The sequence below is a fragment of the Solea solea genome, chromosome 3, assembly GCF_958295425.1.
Source record: "Solea solea chromosome 3, fSolSol10.1, whole genome shotgun sequence".
In the NCBI taxonomy this organism is placed as follows: Eukaryota; Metazoa; Chordata; class Actinopteri; order Pleuronectiformes; family Soleidae; genus Solea; species Solea solea.
This window is the reverse complement of record NC_081136.1, coordinates 24,674,370-24,692,137: the sequence shown is the minus strand read 5'-3', so window position 1 is coordinate 24,692,137 and position 17,768 is coordinate 24,674,370. Positions and strand designations below refer to the sequence as shown.

Here is a 17,768-nt window from a genome sequence, read left to right as displayed (position 1 = left end):
GTATTTTATACCCTACAAACAAAGAGAAACCACAAAGAAAACCACTACTCATATATACTTAGTTCTAAAAGCAAATGATATAGTCCCCATCTGTATGTTCATTTGTTTGTTTGTTTTTTTAATTAAACCAATTACATATCCACTTACATATCAGTACATCAGTGACTACCCAGATTCTGAAAATCAACCAGTTTTACTGTATCATTTTAGAGAAATTTCAAATTTAAGGTTCCACATCTCCACATTGCCAGATATTATGGAATAGTATAGATCTTCTATTTAATTTAATTTAATTTAATTTAATATGACATTTCTCAAAATTGATACAGGAAAACAGATTGATTATCAGAATGTGGATAGTCAGAGATGTCCTGAACCCTGATTTTCAGGTCCTTTCCAGAAATAATGGAACATTTAATTTTCTATAACATGTTCAAATTTGATTTTTGTAATATGAATGTACACATTTGAAATTTATCAAAATTCATTATGGTAAAACAGATTGAATATTGATAATAATAAAATTCTACACAAAAAATGCTTAACATTACTAGTAATTTGTACATTTCTCAAATTTTGCAACATTTGAACTGACAAATACCTCCAGGTACAACTGCTGTCTTCTGGTGGGTCTGCATATGTGCCACAACATATGCAAATTCTCCTACTTTGCCACAGAACCGGCATCTGTAATTAGAGCCTTAAATGATGGGGTGTTGTAAGGCTTCTCCTATAAATACTGTTGGATGAACCTGAAAGTTAAAATGTAGAATTCTTATTTACACATGCAAACTTTAAAAAAAATAACACATCACTTAAGAATTGTGATCCTTACAGGTGTGACACTCCCCTTATAATTAAACTTTATTCAGACTGAGGTGGAACCTGTTAACAGGGGCAAGACTGATTCAGTTTCGTCAACTCATGGCGCAATAAATTAATGTTTTTTAATGGCCCCATATTAAATAAAACATCATATTCCCTCATATTTGTCAAATGTCAAATGTCCCTAACACTGCATGTGCATCTGTGCTTTTTAGCGCTTCTACCGTAAGGGCTAGAATACGGGGGCAATCCAAATTTAGTCTCGGCTGCTTTGACCAAGGAGAGTATAACAGACTGCAGGTATGTGAGAAATCAGTATTCTTATTGATACAGATAATATATATGTTCATTAATCCAAATACAAAGACCTTTTCAGGCACAGTAACAACATACCATTGTACTGGGTAGATGTTTATTATTTGTGACAGTGAATACATAATTAAGTAGGATACACTGGGACATTCAATTTTATTATAAGAGAACATTAAGAAAATATTGTCATAATGTTTAAGAAGATATAGAAGCATTCAATTTAAGATGAGAGGCCTCCATGTCAAAGATGGTCAAGTACAAAACAACATTACAGGTTCAAATTCCATCTTGGAGGCTTTAAAAGGACTGAGAGACAGAAGCAAAGGCAAAAAGTGAAAAAAAAAAAAAAAGAAAATTCTAAAGACAAACATTTCTCTCTCACACACACACACACACACACACACAAACGCTGACATTAAACAAAACTCAGTAAAAAAAAAGTGGAGTCCACATGGATTATGACGTCATCTGTGTTTGTGTCTCTCAACGTGGAGCAGTGGCTGGCTTTGTTGTGACCCCAGGGACAGTAAGGCCGAGGTGCTGTACTGTCCTTTCACATGTCATGGAAATCCTTAGAAGTGTCTCTGAAACAGTCGTGTCACTTTAGGGATTCAGTAAAAACTACTTTAGAATGAAGGAGGAAAAAAAAAGAGGAATATATATATAAAAAAATAAAGATGGCAGACGATAAGGGGGTGAAGAGGTAACCTCACAGCACCTGTGAAAAATGGCTACAATGCAGATTCACACTTGGAAAACAAAAAAACCAAAACCATGGAAGCAGACAGGCTTCCCCTAACCCCTCAGACGCTGAGCTCTCTACGCTGTGCTGCCACTGACCACTTCTTTGTCTGAGGTTATGAATGGACCGATGCCGTTGGTCTCCATGGCCTGGTACACCAAGAACAGGAACGCAGCCACGATGGCCAGCAGGAACAGCTTAATCCACAGAGACATGCCGCGGCGCGCTACCTTGGTTTGAACTGCAGGTGGCGCAGCAGACAAAAGCCTGCCAGAGGAAGAGGAAGAGGAGGAGGAGGAGGAAGTGGTGTTGGAAGCAAGAGAGGGGGGCAAGCTGCTGACTCTGTTGACAGTGCGGCTCTCTGTGTAGCACGAGGAGCTGCTGGTCTTGGTGATCTTTGGAGAGAACAGGCTGTTTTCATTGTTCCACAGGTCGCTGGGCATCAGTGGACGACCAGCTGCTCCTCTGATAGGACGCCGACAGGTGGCGCTGCAAGAGACAAGGATTTTAGGCGAAATCTGATCGTTTCTGATAGGCAGACTGTCCTCACTATTAATTCACATTGCATTGACACAGATGCAGGGGAAATGGAAATGCCATCATGGCTAACAACAACAGCTGTCAAGTTAAGGTTTTTCTATGCTCCTGTGTTCCACGCATTAGTGATCGCTTCAGCACTACCATTTCCAGTTATGACGTTAATATTGTGTATCGCATTAAGAATGATGCAAAAGACAATTCAGACTTTCTTTCACACCTTGGTTCAGCTAGTCTGGACCATGCTTATAAAAATCGCCCTCACTGTCTTAAGGTTCTGCTCTATTTCTTGTTGTAACAAATGCTTTGTTCAGACCCGATTAGAGCGTGAGCTTGATGCATCTCCTTTGATCAGTTACCAGTTATTGAACAACACTAATGGTCTGTCTTTCCAATCTTCATTTTTTTTAAAATTTGTAATAATTGGCCAATGCCAATCATGAAAAAAATGGTAAATACTGGCCCAATTAATCAGTCTACCACTACACCAGGCCCCACGCTGTTATATGAAATAAGAAGTTAATATTGTTCCAGTGGCAGCACTGATGAGTGTAAAAATACTTGTGTTTTCTGGCACATGTTCTAGTCAATGAAAGACTTATTAGGTGATGAAAACACAAGAGAAAGCCGAATCACTGGCGACTTACGAGATTCCTGTTGGACTGTTGAGGTCATTGGGGAACAGCTCCTTCAGCACCTCCTTCTTCTCCACCACTTTAGTGTTTTGTTCACTGGCTGTGATCTTCTCCACCTACAGAAAATAAAAAGGTAAGCATTCTTTAGAGAGTGAACACCACTGCTTCATGGACACCGAACTTCTCCTGTCATAATGGAAAAACATGGGGAAAAATGACCACCATCACTACACTTCAGACACCTGCAGGTGCGCGTGTAGACCAGCAGAGGGCCTCCTGCCTAACACTACACACCCCACACCACGTGACAACTTGAAATGAAACCACATTTACACCTGGACAGCATTGGGAGTGTAGCACAGAGTCTCAGATGTGTGACAGTCCTCTGACAGGGTGGACATGAAGTCCAGGAAAAGAAGCTGGTGATATTTGCTGCTTTGGTCTCAGCAGCTGGACGTCTGCAGGGCCACACTCCTCCTGCCCACAGACGACATGAGTGTTTTTGTTGAACCAGCCAACGGTTCAGCTGTTCCACAACTGTCCCTGCAGAGGCCCCTCAACAGCTGCACTCACACTAACGTATACGATCAATTCATCAGTACAACTACATGGAATAACCTACACAAAGGGAGGGAGTTTCAGCTACTTGTGTTTCAAGACCATGCGGCTTTCATGCACGTGTCACCGAGTGGTAGGAGTGAAGAAGAAAAGAAGGGAATGCGGCCTCAGATATATGAGTGGTGTTGTACCCCTGCTGCAGTGACACTGCTGGCTTTACTCGGCGACTGCGACATAGTCCAGGTGGACTCCTGCCTCCGACTGGCCGACATGTTACTCCGGGGGCTAAAGGAGAATTGGTTGACTCTGGTCAGGTGAACCAGAGGAGATGATGTGCTGGCAGCAGCTGGTGGTCTGTGTTCTTCAGGCTGACTCTTCAACTCGAATATAGCACAGATGAGATTATTAGAGAGAAGTGCCCAAAAATACTCCAAAATATATGGACAAAAAAGTGGAACTTGCTATTATACTAAATACACTGATTACGGATTGGTTACAGGGCTTCAACTAATGACTATTTTCATGTATAAATTGTCTGCTATTAATTTTATTTATTAGTTTAAGAGTTGTTGATTCATCATGTCACAAAATTGAAGAAAAAAAACCCCACATCTACAATATATATATATTCATTCAGTTTACCATCATGGACGAGCAATGAAAGAAAATCAGAGAAATTGTTTTTTATTCTACTCTGAAACCAACAGTTTGGCGATTCCACGGCTCAACATAGCTACAACAATTGATTCATAAAATAATTATTATATAAATTGGAATTTTGAAATCGATTAATCTGTATGTGTTTCTTTCTGAAATAACAATACATTCTTTATTTAGCTTAAATGTGAATATGTTCTAGTTTCTCTACTCCTCCATTACAGTAAACTGTACATCTTTGGTTTTGAGGATAAAAAATTTGAGGTCATCATCATAATAAGGGAAACACGGATCGACTTCTTTCACCATTTTTAAACCAACTTAACCCATTAATTGCAGTCCTAAAACACTGTAATACAAATGTCATACTCTGAAACAAGGACACTGGTCTTAAAAGGTAAAACACTGTCCTAAAGCTGGCTCACAAATACACAAGGTTAAGAACGAGTGGCTACGTAAAGGCTTCGACTTTTCTGTGGCTGAAATGTGAAGCTTTACTTAACAAATTTTTTGGGTTGGGTCATGCCATTCTCATGCAAACGATGTACTCAAGAGACTGCTTAAATCATTTATTTTTCTTTGCTTTTCCTCACAAGACCAAGCTGCCCTGTTAAGCAAAGTATTTCATTTCATGCAGTTTGTGACCCACACTAATTTCCCCCTCCAAGAATTGTCAACAAATGGCAAGTGGTGGTGCTCATCTCAAAGACATCAGCATACATTGGAACCAACCAGCCAGTGAGTCCATGCACATATCAGTGAGAGAACAAACGGCCTGCTACAGCCTACAGCTACCTCAACGTGTCTGGACAACGTAGAGCGGGGGTCAGCCCGTGCTGGACCCTCAGGCTTGTGATGAACCTTCCAGTTAGACTCTAACTGGACTGGATCTCTCAGCACAGGCCTGAGGTCCTCAGGTATGATCTGCTGGAACAAACGGGCCAGGAGTACAGAGAAGACAGGAGGACGCAAAGTGGTAATTAAAGATTGATGCTGACGAGTCAGACAAAAGAAGTGTAAAGATGAATAATGTGAAGATTTCCAGTCTGCTTTTGCCATCCTGTGATGGGACTGATCTTTTTAAAGCTGACCACAGTGAAAAAAAGATCTATATTCTGATAGCTATCATATATCATATCATCTTGAGTGTTTGCCCAATTACTTTTACAGGACTTGGAGAAACTTTTTTCAGTATAGTCTTTTTAGGAACCACAACTTAAAAGAGGCGGTGCTCTGTTTGAAAGGTTAAAGTGTAACCAAACCCCCCTCTTCTGGAGCTAACTCCGCCCCATGGCTGATTTTGAAAAATGCCAAAAACGTGGGCAGTGACCCGAGTGAGGGACGGAGGGAGAGAGAGAAGAGCATTGAGGGGGAGGAGTCTAGGACACTGAGCCTCACACTGATTAGACAAGAGGGTGATGAAAGAGTAACATTTGTGTAACCAACATGTATAATTAGAATATTTTCCACCTGGGTCACAAATAACACCCATTGACACTGGGTTACACCTGAAAAAGTGGTTTAGCGTTTAGTTACACTTTTGGCGGTTGGTGGAAAAAAGTCCCCTCAGAATATGCATTCATAAAATGAAGTCAGAAGAGGAATACTAATGGAAGCGACAGACAGGAAGTTAGCCAAAACCCTGATGGAATTTTTCCTCCCCCCCTACTCAATTTAGACCAGTCATATGGCTTTGTGTCTTGACATGGCTTCAGACTACAGGAGTGTGCACACCAGTTTTCACATGCCTCTCATTCCTGGAGGCCTCATCTTAACAGGTGAACGTTCACCATCTGAACACCAGGTGGAGCCGCTCACAGTCACCCACCAGCACACGGTTGGATTATACATCACATCACATGCTGAAGATCAAGCCTTCACAGTATCCGACAAGTAGTTTCACCACAGATTTACATGAATGAATGTTAAAAATGGATTCAAACAGGAAATGGACATTTTGTCACGGATGCAGGAAAGAAGGAGCAGTCATTAGTAGAAAGGTCTGAGTAAAGTTCACACACTAACTGCAGGACACATCAGTGTCCAAAGCATCCAACACGTGTGCAGCAAGTAATCCACATCATGTGCTTTAAGTCAGTGGGTGAGCAGCACTCACAGTATGAACCGACAGGCTCATACTGTGCTGGGTGTGACTGCACTCCAATAAAATAAAAAAAAATGCTTCCTTTGCTGCTGTTGGAGGAAACTGCATAATCAAACCCAGACTGTGGGTGTCCCTCACTACCTGCTTCACATTCCACAGCAACAATTCAGTGGACAGAGGGAAAAAAAACAACTGGTGGAGATGGTGAAGGGTAGGTCTTTCTCAGTAAAATTAGACTCTCGCTGTCATGCCAAAGTCATGTATTAACCACTTATCAGCAATTATAATACACTATGATAATATCCTGTTAATAGCCCACTCTATTGTGTTCAGAACTGGCCCAGAACAGAGCTAGCGCAAGAACCACTACTTCAGATGGTCTTGATCAAAACCGACAGCTTAATATCCAAGTGAACCAAACAGTAAAGTTCAATGGAGCCAAAACAAACAGGTTAGGGTTTAAAACCACCCTGACTGTACACACAGCATTTTTGACATCCATTCTTTTTCAGGGCTGAACAAATAAAATCAGAACTAGAAAGCACTATGCCAAAGTGATACTTGTTATCCTAATAATGTATTCACATATTGTTATCATTTGGTAGTATTTAAAAAAACACAATGGAAGAGGAGAAACTAGAGGAGGGAATCTCTACAGTAGGTACCTATGTTAAGAGTGGTAGTCATAAAAAAGGTGCATCTCGTTTTTTCTTTGAAAGCAACATGTATTTATCAATCCATAATTAAATACTGAGATGTTTTCTCAGTAACACAAATGGAAAAAATGTGTAAACATTTAACAATGTCCCTCAAACAGCAGGATTTTCCAGAGCTCATTCAGTTTTTAGTTGGATATTGATACTCCAATATATTGCCTTGTGTCATGGCATGGTATTGTATTGATTCTTTGTACCCCTTTATTAATATCGACAGTGGTTTTGTGTTGCATTTAAGCCAACCACTAGTTATCAGGTGTTTGGCCTTTTGGTCTTGTTCACTAAACAGTATATCCTCTTAGTAGTATAGTATGCCAATATATTGTATCGTCATCATATATCTCATATATTGAGATATATACAGCTCTGGTCTATAATGGAAGCAACACAGCCTGAGTGACAGGTGCACACAGGCCCTACACCACAGCCGGTTACACTGCTGTTGATGTTTTTTTGTTTTTGTTTTTTTTAACCAATAAAGACCAGGAAGGAAGACGTGAAGGTCTACGAGTATTTAGGTTACCGTTTGGTGCTGGCTGCTGCGGGTGCGTGTGGTGACGGGCGTCTTCCCTCGGCTCCTCAGCGGTCTCTCCACCACTGGAATTGGTTCAGGCTCCGGTATCACCTCTGCTACAGGTTCTGGTTCTGCTGTCACTTCTGACAAAGCATAATACAGTCACACACAGTCACAAAACCGACCAACCTCAAACATTATTTGCTGTATTGCAAATAATAAAAGAAAACAAAGAATGTCAAGTGCAAGTCAAGAGTGTGTCTTACCATCTTCCTTGTCACTGTACAGGTCTGATTCAGAGTGGCCATTGTGGTTGACTTGCTGTGGTGGGAGAACTGGTGTGGGCCCATTGTCCAGTAGCTTCTGCAGCTTCTTCTCGTACAATTTGCGCGTGGATGCTGAGGAACAGGAACAGACACAGTCCTCCATGTCAGCAGCACATCACACTAAACGCACTTATGTTTACAAGGCTGAAAAGGCCTGACATGACTTTAAAAACAAGAGTGACGCTCACTGATGATGTTATTTTAAGAGGCTTAGACCGATCAGGGTAGTAAATCAGTTCAATTCACTGCAATTTCTCTACAACTTTGAGTTTGAATGTGACTGCCATTTTATTACACTCAGTATCTGAGCACAGTGTTCATCTTTTCAAGAACTTTTGAGTGGTCAGTGTGAGAGTTATACGTGGACTCAAGGTCTGAAATTGACTTATTACTCACACACACACACACACACACACCTCATAATTCCATTATAACTTTTCTGCATCATGTGAATCAAGTGAGCTGAGTGAAGGAATGACACTTCTGTTGCAGAAGGAGGAGAGTAGCCAGGTTTTCACACTAAGTGGCAGACGTTTTTGTCTCTGCGATCTGTGATGTGAAGCTGAAAGAGTGGAGATGGTGCTCCCAACATTTCAGATTTAATTTAGAAACACCCCCCTCCCCCCAAACATTCAGCTGACTGGGGTTTTACTTTTAATTTCTAACATGTGTTTTTACAATTACGGTTTTGGGCTAGAAAGGGGGCTGTGTGTCTGCATGTCCTGCCTCTTGCACTCAGAGAGAGACAAATTCAAGGACTTTCCAGAACCAATTCCCTCAAATTTAACACCTGAATGTGCTTAAATAGCTAAACATGTGAGGGCATTTGCAGCATGCTCTGCATCTGGCCAAGTGAATCTTGGGCAAGTCAGTCTTCGTCATTTTGGTTTGATGAGCCAGAGACCACAGACTTTGCATTTACCAGGCATCAAGGAATTTTCCGTCTCTTGCTTAACGTTACTTGCTCATTGTTCTGCATGGAATCTCACGCCAACAGTGGAGAGACGGTGTACAGTGCACACAACACCGCAAATAACTCCAAATTTGTTCGGTGCAAGCTTGGTCTACGAACAACAAGCAATGCAGGGTGCAGGAAACAGTAGGTTGGCAGGAGACATTTACCTTAATTTCCAAAACCTTGGGGAGACCTCTTTTATGTAGGTTCTGGTATCCCTCCTTACTTCTATTTGTTCCTGATTTGTCTTCTTCTGCAATTTGTTTGAATGTCACCAGTTTGAGGTCACAAACACAGTCCAGAAAAAAAACCCTTGGGTCCTACATGACATGTCATTGGCTAACGTGCCAAAGACTTGTGAATTCTGTCACCTGTGTGCATGTGTGTGTGCACAGTGGAGGCCATGTGGGACCACAGCCTTTACTCTCACTAGCCTGCGGCTGTTTCTGCCAACGTTTGGACTCACCCACGACTGGCCCCACGTCCACGCCGTGCTTGAGCAGCTCGTCCCTCAGGCCCTCGTCGGTCAGCACGGTCACATCCACCTCGTCCAGCTGAACCTTGTCTGTTTTCCTGGTGGCTTTCTGTTGGAAAATAACAAAAAGCAGCCCAGTCAATGAAGTAATTGTCGAGTACAGATAAATAAATTAAAAAAAAAACAACACTCATCAGGGTCATATTGAGGACTGTCATTGATTTATTTTTGTCCCAAGGCGATGTAAACAGCTATGTTATGACATCAAAAGCATCAGCCTACAGCATTTGTCTCTGGGTGTGTGCGGTTTGTGCAGCATCTGTGACACTACACTACATTCACATGTGACACCGCCTGTGTCTCCCTCTGTATATTTTTATGCTTACAAACAGGGATCAACATGAAGATTTGTCCAAGTCAAGTGGAATTTCTTTTTAGGTTTTGTAAAAGTGAATTGACTAGCTGCGCAGGTCAAGTTTAAAGTCATGGGGGTTTATTATTTCAGAGCTACTCACACATTCTAAAGTCAAACCTGACTGCCAAGTCATGTTTGCAGTTGTGTAATTCACAGAAATATCTACTCAACTACAGCCACGTTTGACTTGAGACAAAACAATCCTGTTGCACACAATACACCAAAGTTACAACTGTGTACACAGTAATAATAAAAGAGACAACGCCTCTTAACATGGCTTAAAACAAACAAAAAAGGACATTAATATACTAGCTGCTCATTTCACACCCACCAAGTGTGTCGCACCACGTTTGATTGTTTGCCACTTTACTTGCTGCAGGGATTTTGTTTTACAGTGGAGGGGAGGGACAGACTATACGTGTTGTTCAATCACGAGTTACTGAAGTTAAGCATTTAATTGTAGTATTTTTCACCATTCAATGGTTATATTTTATCAGTTACCAAACTAACCCAAAATCAGCAAAACATACGAGCCTGGAATGCATGACGTTTTACACTAATCAGCGCGCATATCTTTATGTTGATAACATGGTGCCTAGCAGCCAGTTTCATTGGTCTATTTCTATTGGTCTATTTTGTTATTTCTCATTCCATTGCCGAGACAAATAATAAAACAAGTCCAAAAAATGTCATTCCCTTTATGGCAAGCTGAGTATGTCGAGCTTTCACACACACACACACACACAGGAGAATTGTGTAGGTAGACTCCACCATTTAGAAGATCCCACAGCTGTTTCATGTCATGCACAGGCAGCACATGTGACTGGGAACAGCAGCTTTCTTCACTTTTCTAAAATGAAGTTATACAGAGATTTGAAAGAGGGGAACAAGCGGCAATTTCTCAGCAGAGATTCCTGCCATTTTGATTATCCAATAGTAAACAACCAGCTGCCCCTCCATCACTCAGCCCACAGGAAATTACTGTGTTTGAAGCCAGCGGCCTCTGAAATTAACTCCTGGGTCTCCTCCCTCACGGCTGAACAAGGCTCTGCCTCTGAGTAAATACAGCAGACACGCAAGAAATGCTTTGCAGGTCTGTGACGCAACAACGCGAGTTTAACATGCCAGCCATATTTCATAGCATTATATTTGCAACTGACAGAAACATGTTGCAGGAATGAATGAATGAATGAATGAATGAATGAATGATTGATTGATTTGAACATGGTTTAGTGTACAGTGTACCGTAAAGGTGGACATGGACTGCAGGGCAGTAATTGGACACACATGATTCTGCAACACTGACTGGGTGTATTCTCAGACAGGATATCGACACTGATCTGCTGTTTCCTTTGGATTTGGCCAGAATTATTTCACCTATGCATAACTAACAATGTTGCGTGACGCGATTTGGCCAGAATTATTTCACCTATGCATAACTAACAATGTTGCGTGACGCGATCTGGCCAGAATCATTTCACCTATGCATAACTAACAATGTTGCGTGACGCGTTTCTCATACTTTATCCAAGAAGCTTAAAAACACAACTCTAAACCGTGGAGCTGAACAAATAATGAATTTCAATTTGAATTTGGAATTTTAAACGCTCACAGCATGTTATGTATGAATGACGGACCTATGTCACGATCAGAGACTCCTCACAGAAAAGTTCCTCCAGCAAGGATAATGACATTTTTTTACCAGAGCTGCAACATTTAATCAATTATTGATTGTTCTATGTTCTAGTTTCTTCACTTCTCTATTACAGTAAACTGAATATCTTTGGCGCGATATCCTGGCACATCAATTATCGTATTGTACGACGAATACAGACCTATTGTCCATTGTGAGCTATTGTAAAAACATGGCGACTTCTGATATAAACATTTTAATTTTTAATTTCTGCCATAAGTTTCACACACTGATTGGACCTTCAAAAGAGTGCTTTGTTGTCCCATAAAACGATCTACTCAAAGACTGTCCATGCTGATGTGTCAGAGAGAAACACACAGACAGGACTGGGACTGAATGTGAGGAATGCAATGCGCTGCCACGGTTCAAAGCATAGGGGGAGTGGGGGAGTGGGAGAGAGAGAAAGAGAGAGAGAGCTCGTCTGGCTCTCAGTGGGCCCAGAGCAGGGCTGGGTCTGGATATGAGCCAGACGGTTTCTTAAGCAAACTCACACTGCAAAAAGAGGAGGAAAAAAAAAAAAGGAGGGAAAATGGAGCCTGAGCTCCCTCCTCTGCAGACCACACCCTGTTGAACTGTGAGCTCACAACTTGGCTTCGCCCACGGCTCTGTGGAGTAAACTCACTACGAACACTGTCACACTTTCCCTTACAACTCCTCACCAAACGGAGGACGGAGTGGTTCCGCGGCGAGACATGCCAGGACGTGTGGCTGCATGATGTAACAGAGTCTGAATGAGTTAGAGTTGGAGTGGTGTGTGGTTTGTGATCGGCTACGTTAGACAATTAGTAGATGTCATACGTTCTTCATAGTAGAGCACCGTGGTCGGGGGGGGGGGGACTTTCATGCACAACAGACTGAAAGAATTTGCGCCTTTAAGGTTCACTTGAAAAAAATGCCTGTCGGTATTTAAAAAATGTCAGGAATGACTTTTGGGTGCCGTGTATCCACCTCCACCTCTGACCAGCAGCCTTTAATCACTGCCAGGTGAGCTCTAGCTAAAAAGATAAACAACTGTGACATTACAACACTGCAGTGCATCAGAAAACAAAGGACAGGCTAATTACACATGACTGTGTGTAACCACAGCCTTGACTTTTTACTACACACACACAAAGACGCGCAAGCACATGGTGGCAGTCAGAGCAGAGCAGAGAGTCCTCCTCCTGACAAAAGCATTTCCACTATGACGATGGCAAATCCAATAAGATCAGTGCAGCAGCTGTGCTGAAGCTCTAGTCTGCTCTGAGCCCTCAGTCTTCAAAGTGCCTGTAGAGCAGTTACAGCGTTTTGCCTCTACACACGTTAATATGTAAGAAAATAGCGACTGAGAACATGTGAAATTCTTTTTTTCCTTTACTGTTGATTAAAGAATTATGATCCTGTTTAGGTGCATCTCAAACTATGGCTCACAATAGCTGTGCTTACAAGTAATCGGGATGAAGTAAACATGCCAATCCGAAAACTCTCCAAGCAGATTTAATTCCAAACAAGAGGGCTGGTATATGCCAATCGTCAATCAGATGGGTGTTGCAAGCATATCCTCTTTGTTTACACAGCTATTCAAGCGTTTTTCCGCAGATTACAGGGAATAGAGACCTGACCGAGGATTAAATTGTCAAATTAAATTATCCGAGACTAATCACGTCAGGCATTCTCTTCATTGTGACCGTCGGGTCCAAATATGTCTCTTTGAGAGCAGATTCTCCATCAGCTCTAATCAACTAATAATCCTCTTTTAACTCAATCATATTGCCAGTGAAACATCACAATTTCCTGGAGTGAACAATGTCTCGTCTTATCACTATAGTTTTAATGCTACGCAGGACAATTCTGCAGCCTATGCAGTGACGGCACATAACAGATTATAGCCACATTGTAACATTACTTGTTGATTTTACAGTTGATCTAGCTCTACTCCAGCGGCACTGGTATAATTTATGGGAATAAAACATTCCAATTTCATAATACAATTCACATTTGCAACGTCCATTCCTACTGAAAACAGCTGCTTCGCAGAAGTGGGAGCACACAAAGCACGTATAGCTGTATATAATCAAGAGTTCCTTTAAGGGAAGTACAGCAGAGACACTTTTATAGCAGGCCTTTTTTTCTCCCCCCAACCCGGTCCCTCTTCACTCCCACTCTGGCAGGCCATGCACTTTGTTTGTAGTGACACTCGCAGCCGAGTGAAGTTCCCTTTGATCACAGTGTCGAGTATAAATACAGCCATCACATCTTCATGGCAGAAACAGAAACTTCCCGTAACCATGTTTTTTTGGTTTGTTTCTTTTCCAAGTAAATATATTCACATAAAACAGGAAATACAAAAGATTATCATTCATTACCATTCTTAAAAATGGTAAGATTGGTTTCATTTGCCTTCTCATTTTCTCAATATTTTATTATGTTCTGTGCAGTTTAGAGAATGTCCACAGTTTAGTTTGGGGTCTGCCTACATTTATTTTTGTGAATATGAACATTTCCTGGGAAAAAAACGTCCCATCTAACTAGTAATGTCTAAAATGCAATACAGACAATCTATAATATCCTTAAATGTTGTTTACTCTTTCTGGTTTGGCACAACGTTTGAGGTCAGAAGTAAAATTAAAATATATCGCAGCTCGCAGCAACTAAACAGGCTGCAAAATGCTGGTCTTTACAGAAACACAAAGGCATTCTCTACAATTTAAAAAAGAACTTACAAAGTACAAAGCAGTGAAAAAAAAATGAATATTTCTGCTGTTGTCTAGCCTAGAGAGGGGAACATTTCACCCATGACACAACTGACGTTTAAAGTCAATAAGACAATATTTAAAGTTTACATTTGCAAGGGTTCGCGGAAATATAATAATCTTTTAAGGGAGCGTCTTTCTTGTCGGAGCTAACATGGCGTTGCGCCTGCTCATTAAGCCAGCACTTATGCATCCACTCCACTCAGTGCTATATCATGTTTTGGGATCATACTCATTGTGGCAGAGCCTCCACGAGAACACCCAAACAAAATGGTAGTGGAAAGAGCGAGTGCTCAGTGGGAATAGCCCAGTCTGTGTGTGTGCTTTACCTTACAGCATTCCTGTTACTACAGCTTTAAATTACCTCTGTCATATCATTTACTTCACAGTTGAATGATTCAAAGTTGTCTATATAAACCCACCCCCCCCCTACCCACACACCTGCACAATCAACTGGTGAGACTTGTTTGCCAGGGGATGCTGAGAAACCTAATCTAATAAGTCATGAATGACGGCTCACCCTCACTATCCCCACATCACACAACACACACAAACATGGAGATCAGATCAGATCTGCTGCTGCTTCAAGTAAACACCCAGGCGACCTTTACCTATGCAAGGGCTGGCGTTTCATTCTGCGTAACTTGCAGCACACAAAAAGCTACTGTTCCACGACTGCAAACAGCAGCAGCACAAGAATGAGACAAACACACACATGCGTCACCACCCACATGTGTGACATGTTGTTTCTCATTCACCACTTTTGATTCGCTCACCTCCGTCACTCTGTCATCGTGTACAGACACGTCCTGTGGCTGCACACCTGTTTCACACCACGCTTAGACCAGGCAGCGGCAAAGGACAGGTGATGCACAGCCCACAACAATACAGTGGTGAATGAGGCTGTTGTATAACCAAAAAGGGAATATAAATGAAACCTGGTATGCATTTAAGTGACAAATGTTAACGATAATTTGCCAAGATAAAAAGGGAAAATTAAGAAATGTAAAGCCATGGACAGTGTTAGGTAGATCAGTGTTAAATAGCGTTATATTCTGGCAGCCATCAGTGATATGAGTGCCTTAGGACTCCATCTATTTTATTTAATTTTATTTAAAAAGAAGCATACATTTTACACTGAACACACCTGCTGTCCTCACTACCACCGAGTTTTTCTGATAGCAAAACATTTTAATTTAACAAAAATAATCCATGAATTACTCAGTGTTTGAAACTATAGCTGCACCTGTGGTGACCAACTCAAGTTTCATACGAGGAAACACAAGACGAACAAAAAACACATTAGGGTGCGACACCAATATTCTCTCAATTTAATATTATTCTCTCCGTGTAAACAAGACAGCGTCACGTGTAAAACCAACTTCGAGGCCGACTTCAGAGACTCAGCAGCATTAAAAGGCCATGTTTCACGAGGAATTCTTCACTGAGGTTTGATAGCTGTGAAGAAGGCAGGGAGGTCCATGACCGAGGTGGATTATTATCGTTGAAACAACAGAGCAATGCTGAGAAAGCAACACATGGAGCCATCACAGAAACTGGGAAATTGAGAGCAAAAACCCTATGGTGACACAAAAGTCATTCAGTGCTCCCAGCAGCTGTTTACACATGCGACAACTGTATTCTTTCAGATTCAGGACGGGATCCCATTCCGTGTAACAGGTGGAGTCATTGTTTCAATTGGTCCGATCAAAAAAACTGATTCAATTCCAGTGTAAAAGAGTAAATCGTGAGACCCACCCGTTCAAACCCTGCAGACAACACAAACCTGTTTTGATCAGTAGATAAAGTCAAGGCTGCTGTTGATTTGCGGCTATTATCAACAGTGATGGTGATACAGAGCTGTAATAAAAAAGTAGTGGGGGGGTAGTGAAAGCTAAAACTTTTGAGTCTGGATTTGGCCTCAAATTCATTAACAAGTCTTTTGTAAACTGATCAATGTGCAAAGCAGGAAACTAACAAAGAGCATAAAAATAAAAATAAAATGAATGAGCCAACTTTCAAAATGATGGATAAATCGACTGTTGACAAGTAGATGAATTCCAGTTTCACTCTCAGCTTTGGTACAGAAAGTTACAAAGACGTCTTTGGGGCGTGGACCTTCCAACAAAACAGGGTCCATGAAGGGAGTGTGAGGTAAAAACCATTCAGTTAATTTGCCATTGACTAGAATTGTGGATTCATTGGTTGATTGAGAAGATTGCAGGGCTGCAACTTCAGATTATTCTGCAATTGATTTGGTATAATTTGCCTGGGTTTTTTATATCTTAATATAAAGTTGTCAAATGTACTTCTATGTACAATGTACTACTAATGTTTTCTACAATTAAATATACATTTGCAATAACACACCATCTGTTTAAGGAAGGTATCCACTACTTCATGTGCTCTTGTGTGATTCAAATTTGAGTGACATGAAAACTCAGACCGATTAATCGAAAATTGTAATAATTGGAAATTACTTTATTAGCGGATTAATGATCGACGAGCTGTTATGAACTGATTGGACTTTGTTCTAGCGCTAACATCTGGTCATCATTTATTACTAATATAAGCATTTTAACATGACGTTACTTACGATTAATCGACTAATGTGAAAGTACTCGAGCTGTACATAAACTGGTGACAATACATTCGCCACTTCGAGTGAAGTTACATAAACTTAAACCGCTAAACAACTTGAAGCACAGTGTTTGGTGTTGCTGTGCGAGTTTGTGCAAACAACAGAAGAGCACAGACATGGACATGAGGCTGCTAACGAAACTCACTCTGCCGGAGGAGCGGCTTCTGTTGGAGATCACAGGCGGCGGCAGCTCCTCGTCGCTGGAGAAGGCGTCCCATGTCGCGGCCGTGTCCATGGCGAGTTTCTTGTTCTGAGCGGTGAGGTTCTTCAGGTACAGCTGCACGTATACGTCCTTGGTCGGGTTGCCGCCGGGTAGCTCCACGTTGTTAGCCAACAGCTCGCTCTTTAGCTTGTCCTTGGTGAGCGAAGAAGGGTCTTCCAAGTACTCTGGCATGTCGGCGTGCAGACTTGGGGACAGAGGTACGGAAGCGCGGGCTATTTAGCTAGCTAGTACCGAGAGGGAAAATAGGGAAACACAGAGGGGGAATGTCCTCCCAGTTAAACGGCTAACCAGCGCCTCTTGCTGGAAGTCACTGGTAACGCAGAACTATTGGCGACGGGGGGAAATTAGTTAAATCAAAAGTAATAAAAAGTGAATAATAATAACGTGACGAGATGCTAAACACGTGTCTTCCTCCTGTCACGCAGAGGGAGGAAATGAAGTGTTTTGGAGGAATGAAGAGCATGGACAGTCATGAGGATGACCAGACCGGAAGTGATTCCATGTAAGGAGCGGCTCCCATTGGCTAGTCGTTGTTGTAAAACTCTTCCTCATTTGTGGAACAAGCACGAAGGCAACTATTGAAAAAGAGCCCCGCGTCACGTGATCGCGACACGCCCATGGACATGCTCAGCTCTTCAATCAGTGCAAGTTTGAATAGGATGTTTATCCCATTCCCCCTTTTATATATTTGCTTTATTCAGTATCGCT

The 17,768-nt window shown here is 41.6% G+C and overlaps 1 protein-coding gene across 3 annotated transcripts; it reads right to left on the bottom strand.

The window, feature by feature from the left end:
- Positions 1 to 1,220: 1,220 nt before the first annotated feature.
- tmpoa (thymopoietin a) lies at positions 1,221 to 17,514 on the bottom strand. Of its 3 annotated transcripts, none has more exons than XM_058625966.1 (8): positions 16,983 to 17,514; positions 9,348 to 9,465; positions 7,867 to 7,998; positions 7,610 to 7,743; positions 5,062 to 5,190; positions 3,801 to 3,989; positions 3,064 to 3,167; positions 1,221 to 2,368 (listed from the first exon to the last, which is right to left on the bottom strand). In XM_058625966.1, the coding sequence occupies exons 1-8, from the start codon at positions 17,229 to 17,231 to the stop codon at positions 1,957 to 1,959; spliced, it is 1,467 nt and encodes a 488-aa protein (XP_058481949.1). In that variant the 5' UTR covers positions 17,232 to 17,514; the 3' UTR covers positions 1,221 to 1,956. The 3 variants fall into 3 exon arrangements, with proteins under 3 accessions (XP_058481949.1, XP_058481950.1, XP_058481951.1); XM_058625967.1 differs by having other exon boundaries at positions 3,801 to 3,983; XM_058625968.1 differs by lacking the exons at positions 3,801 to 3,989; positions 5,062 to 5,190 and having other exon boundaries at positions 16,983 to 17,503.
- Between the last annotated feature and the right edge of the window lie 254 nt (positions 17,515 to 17,768).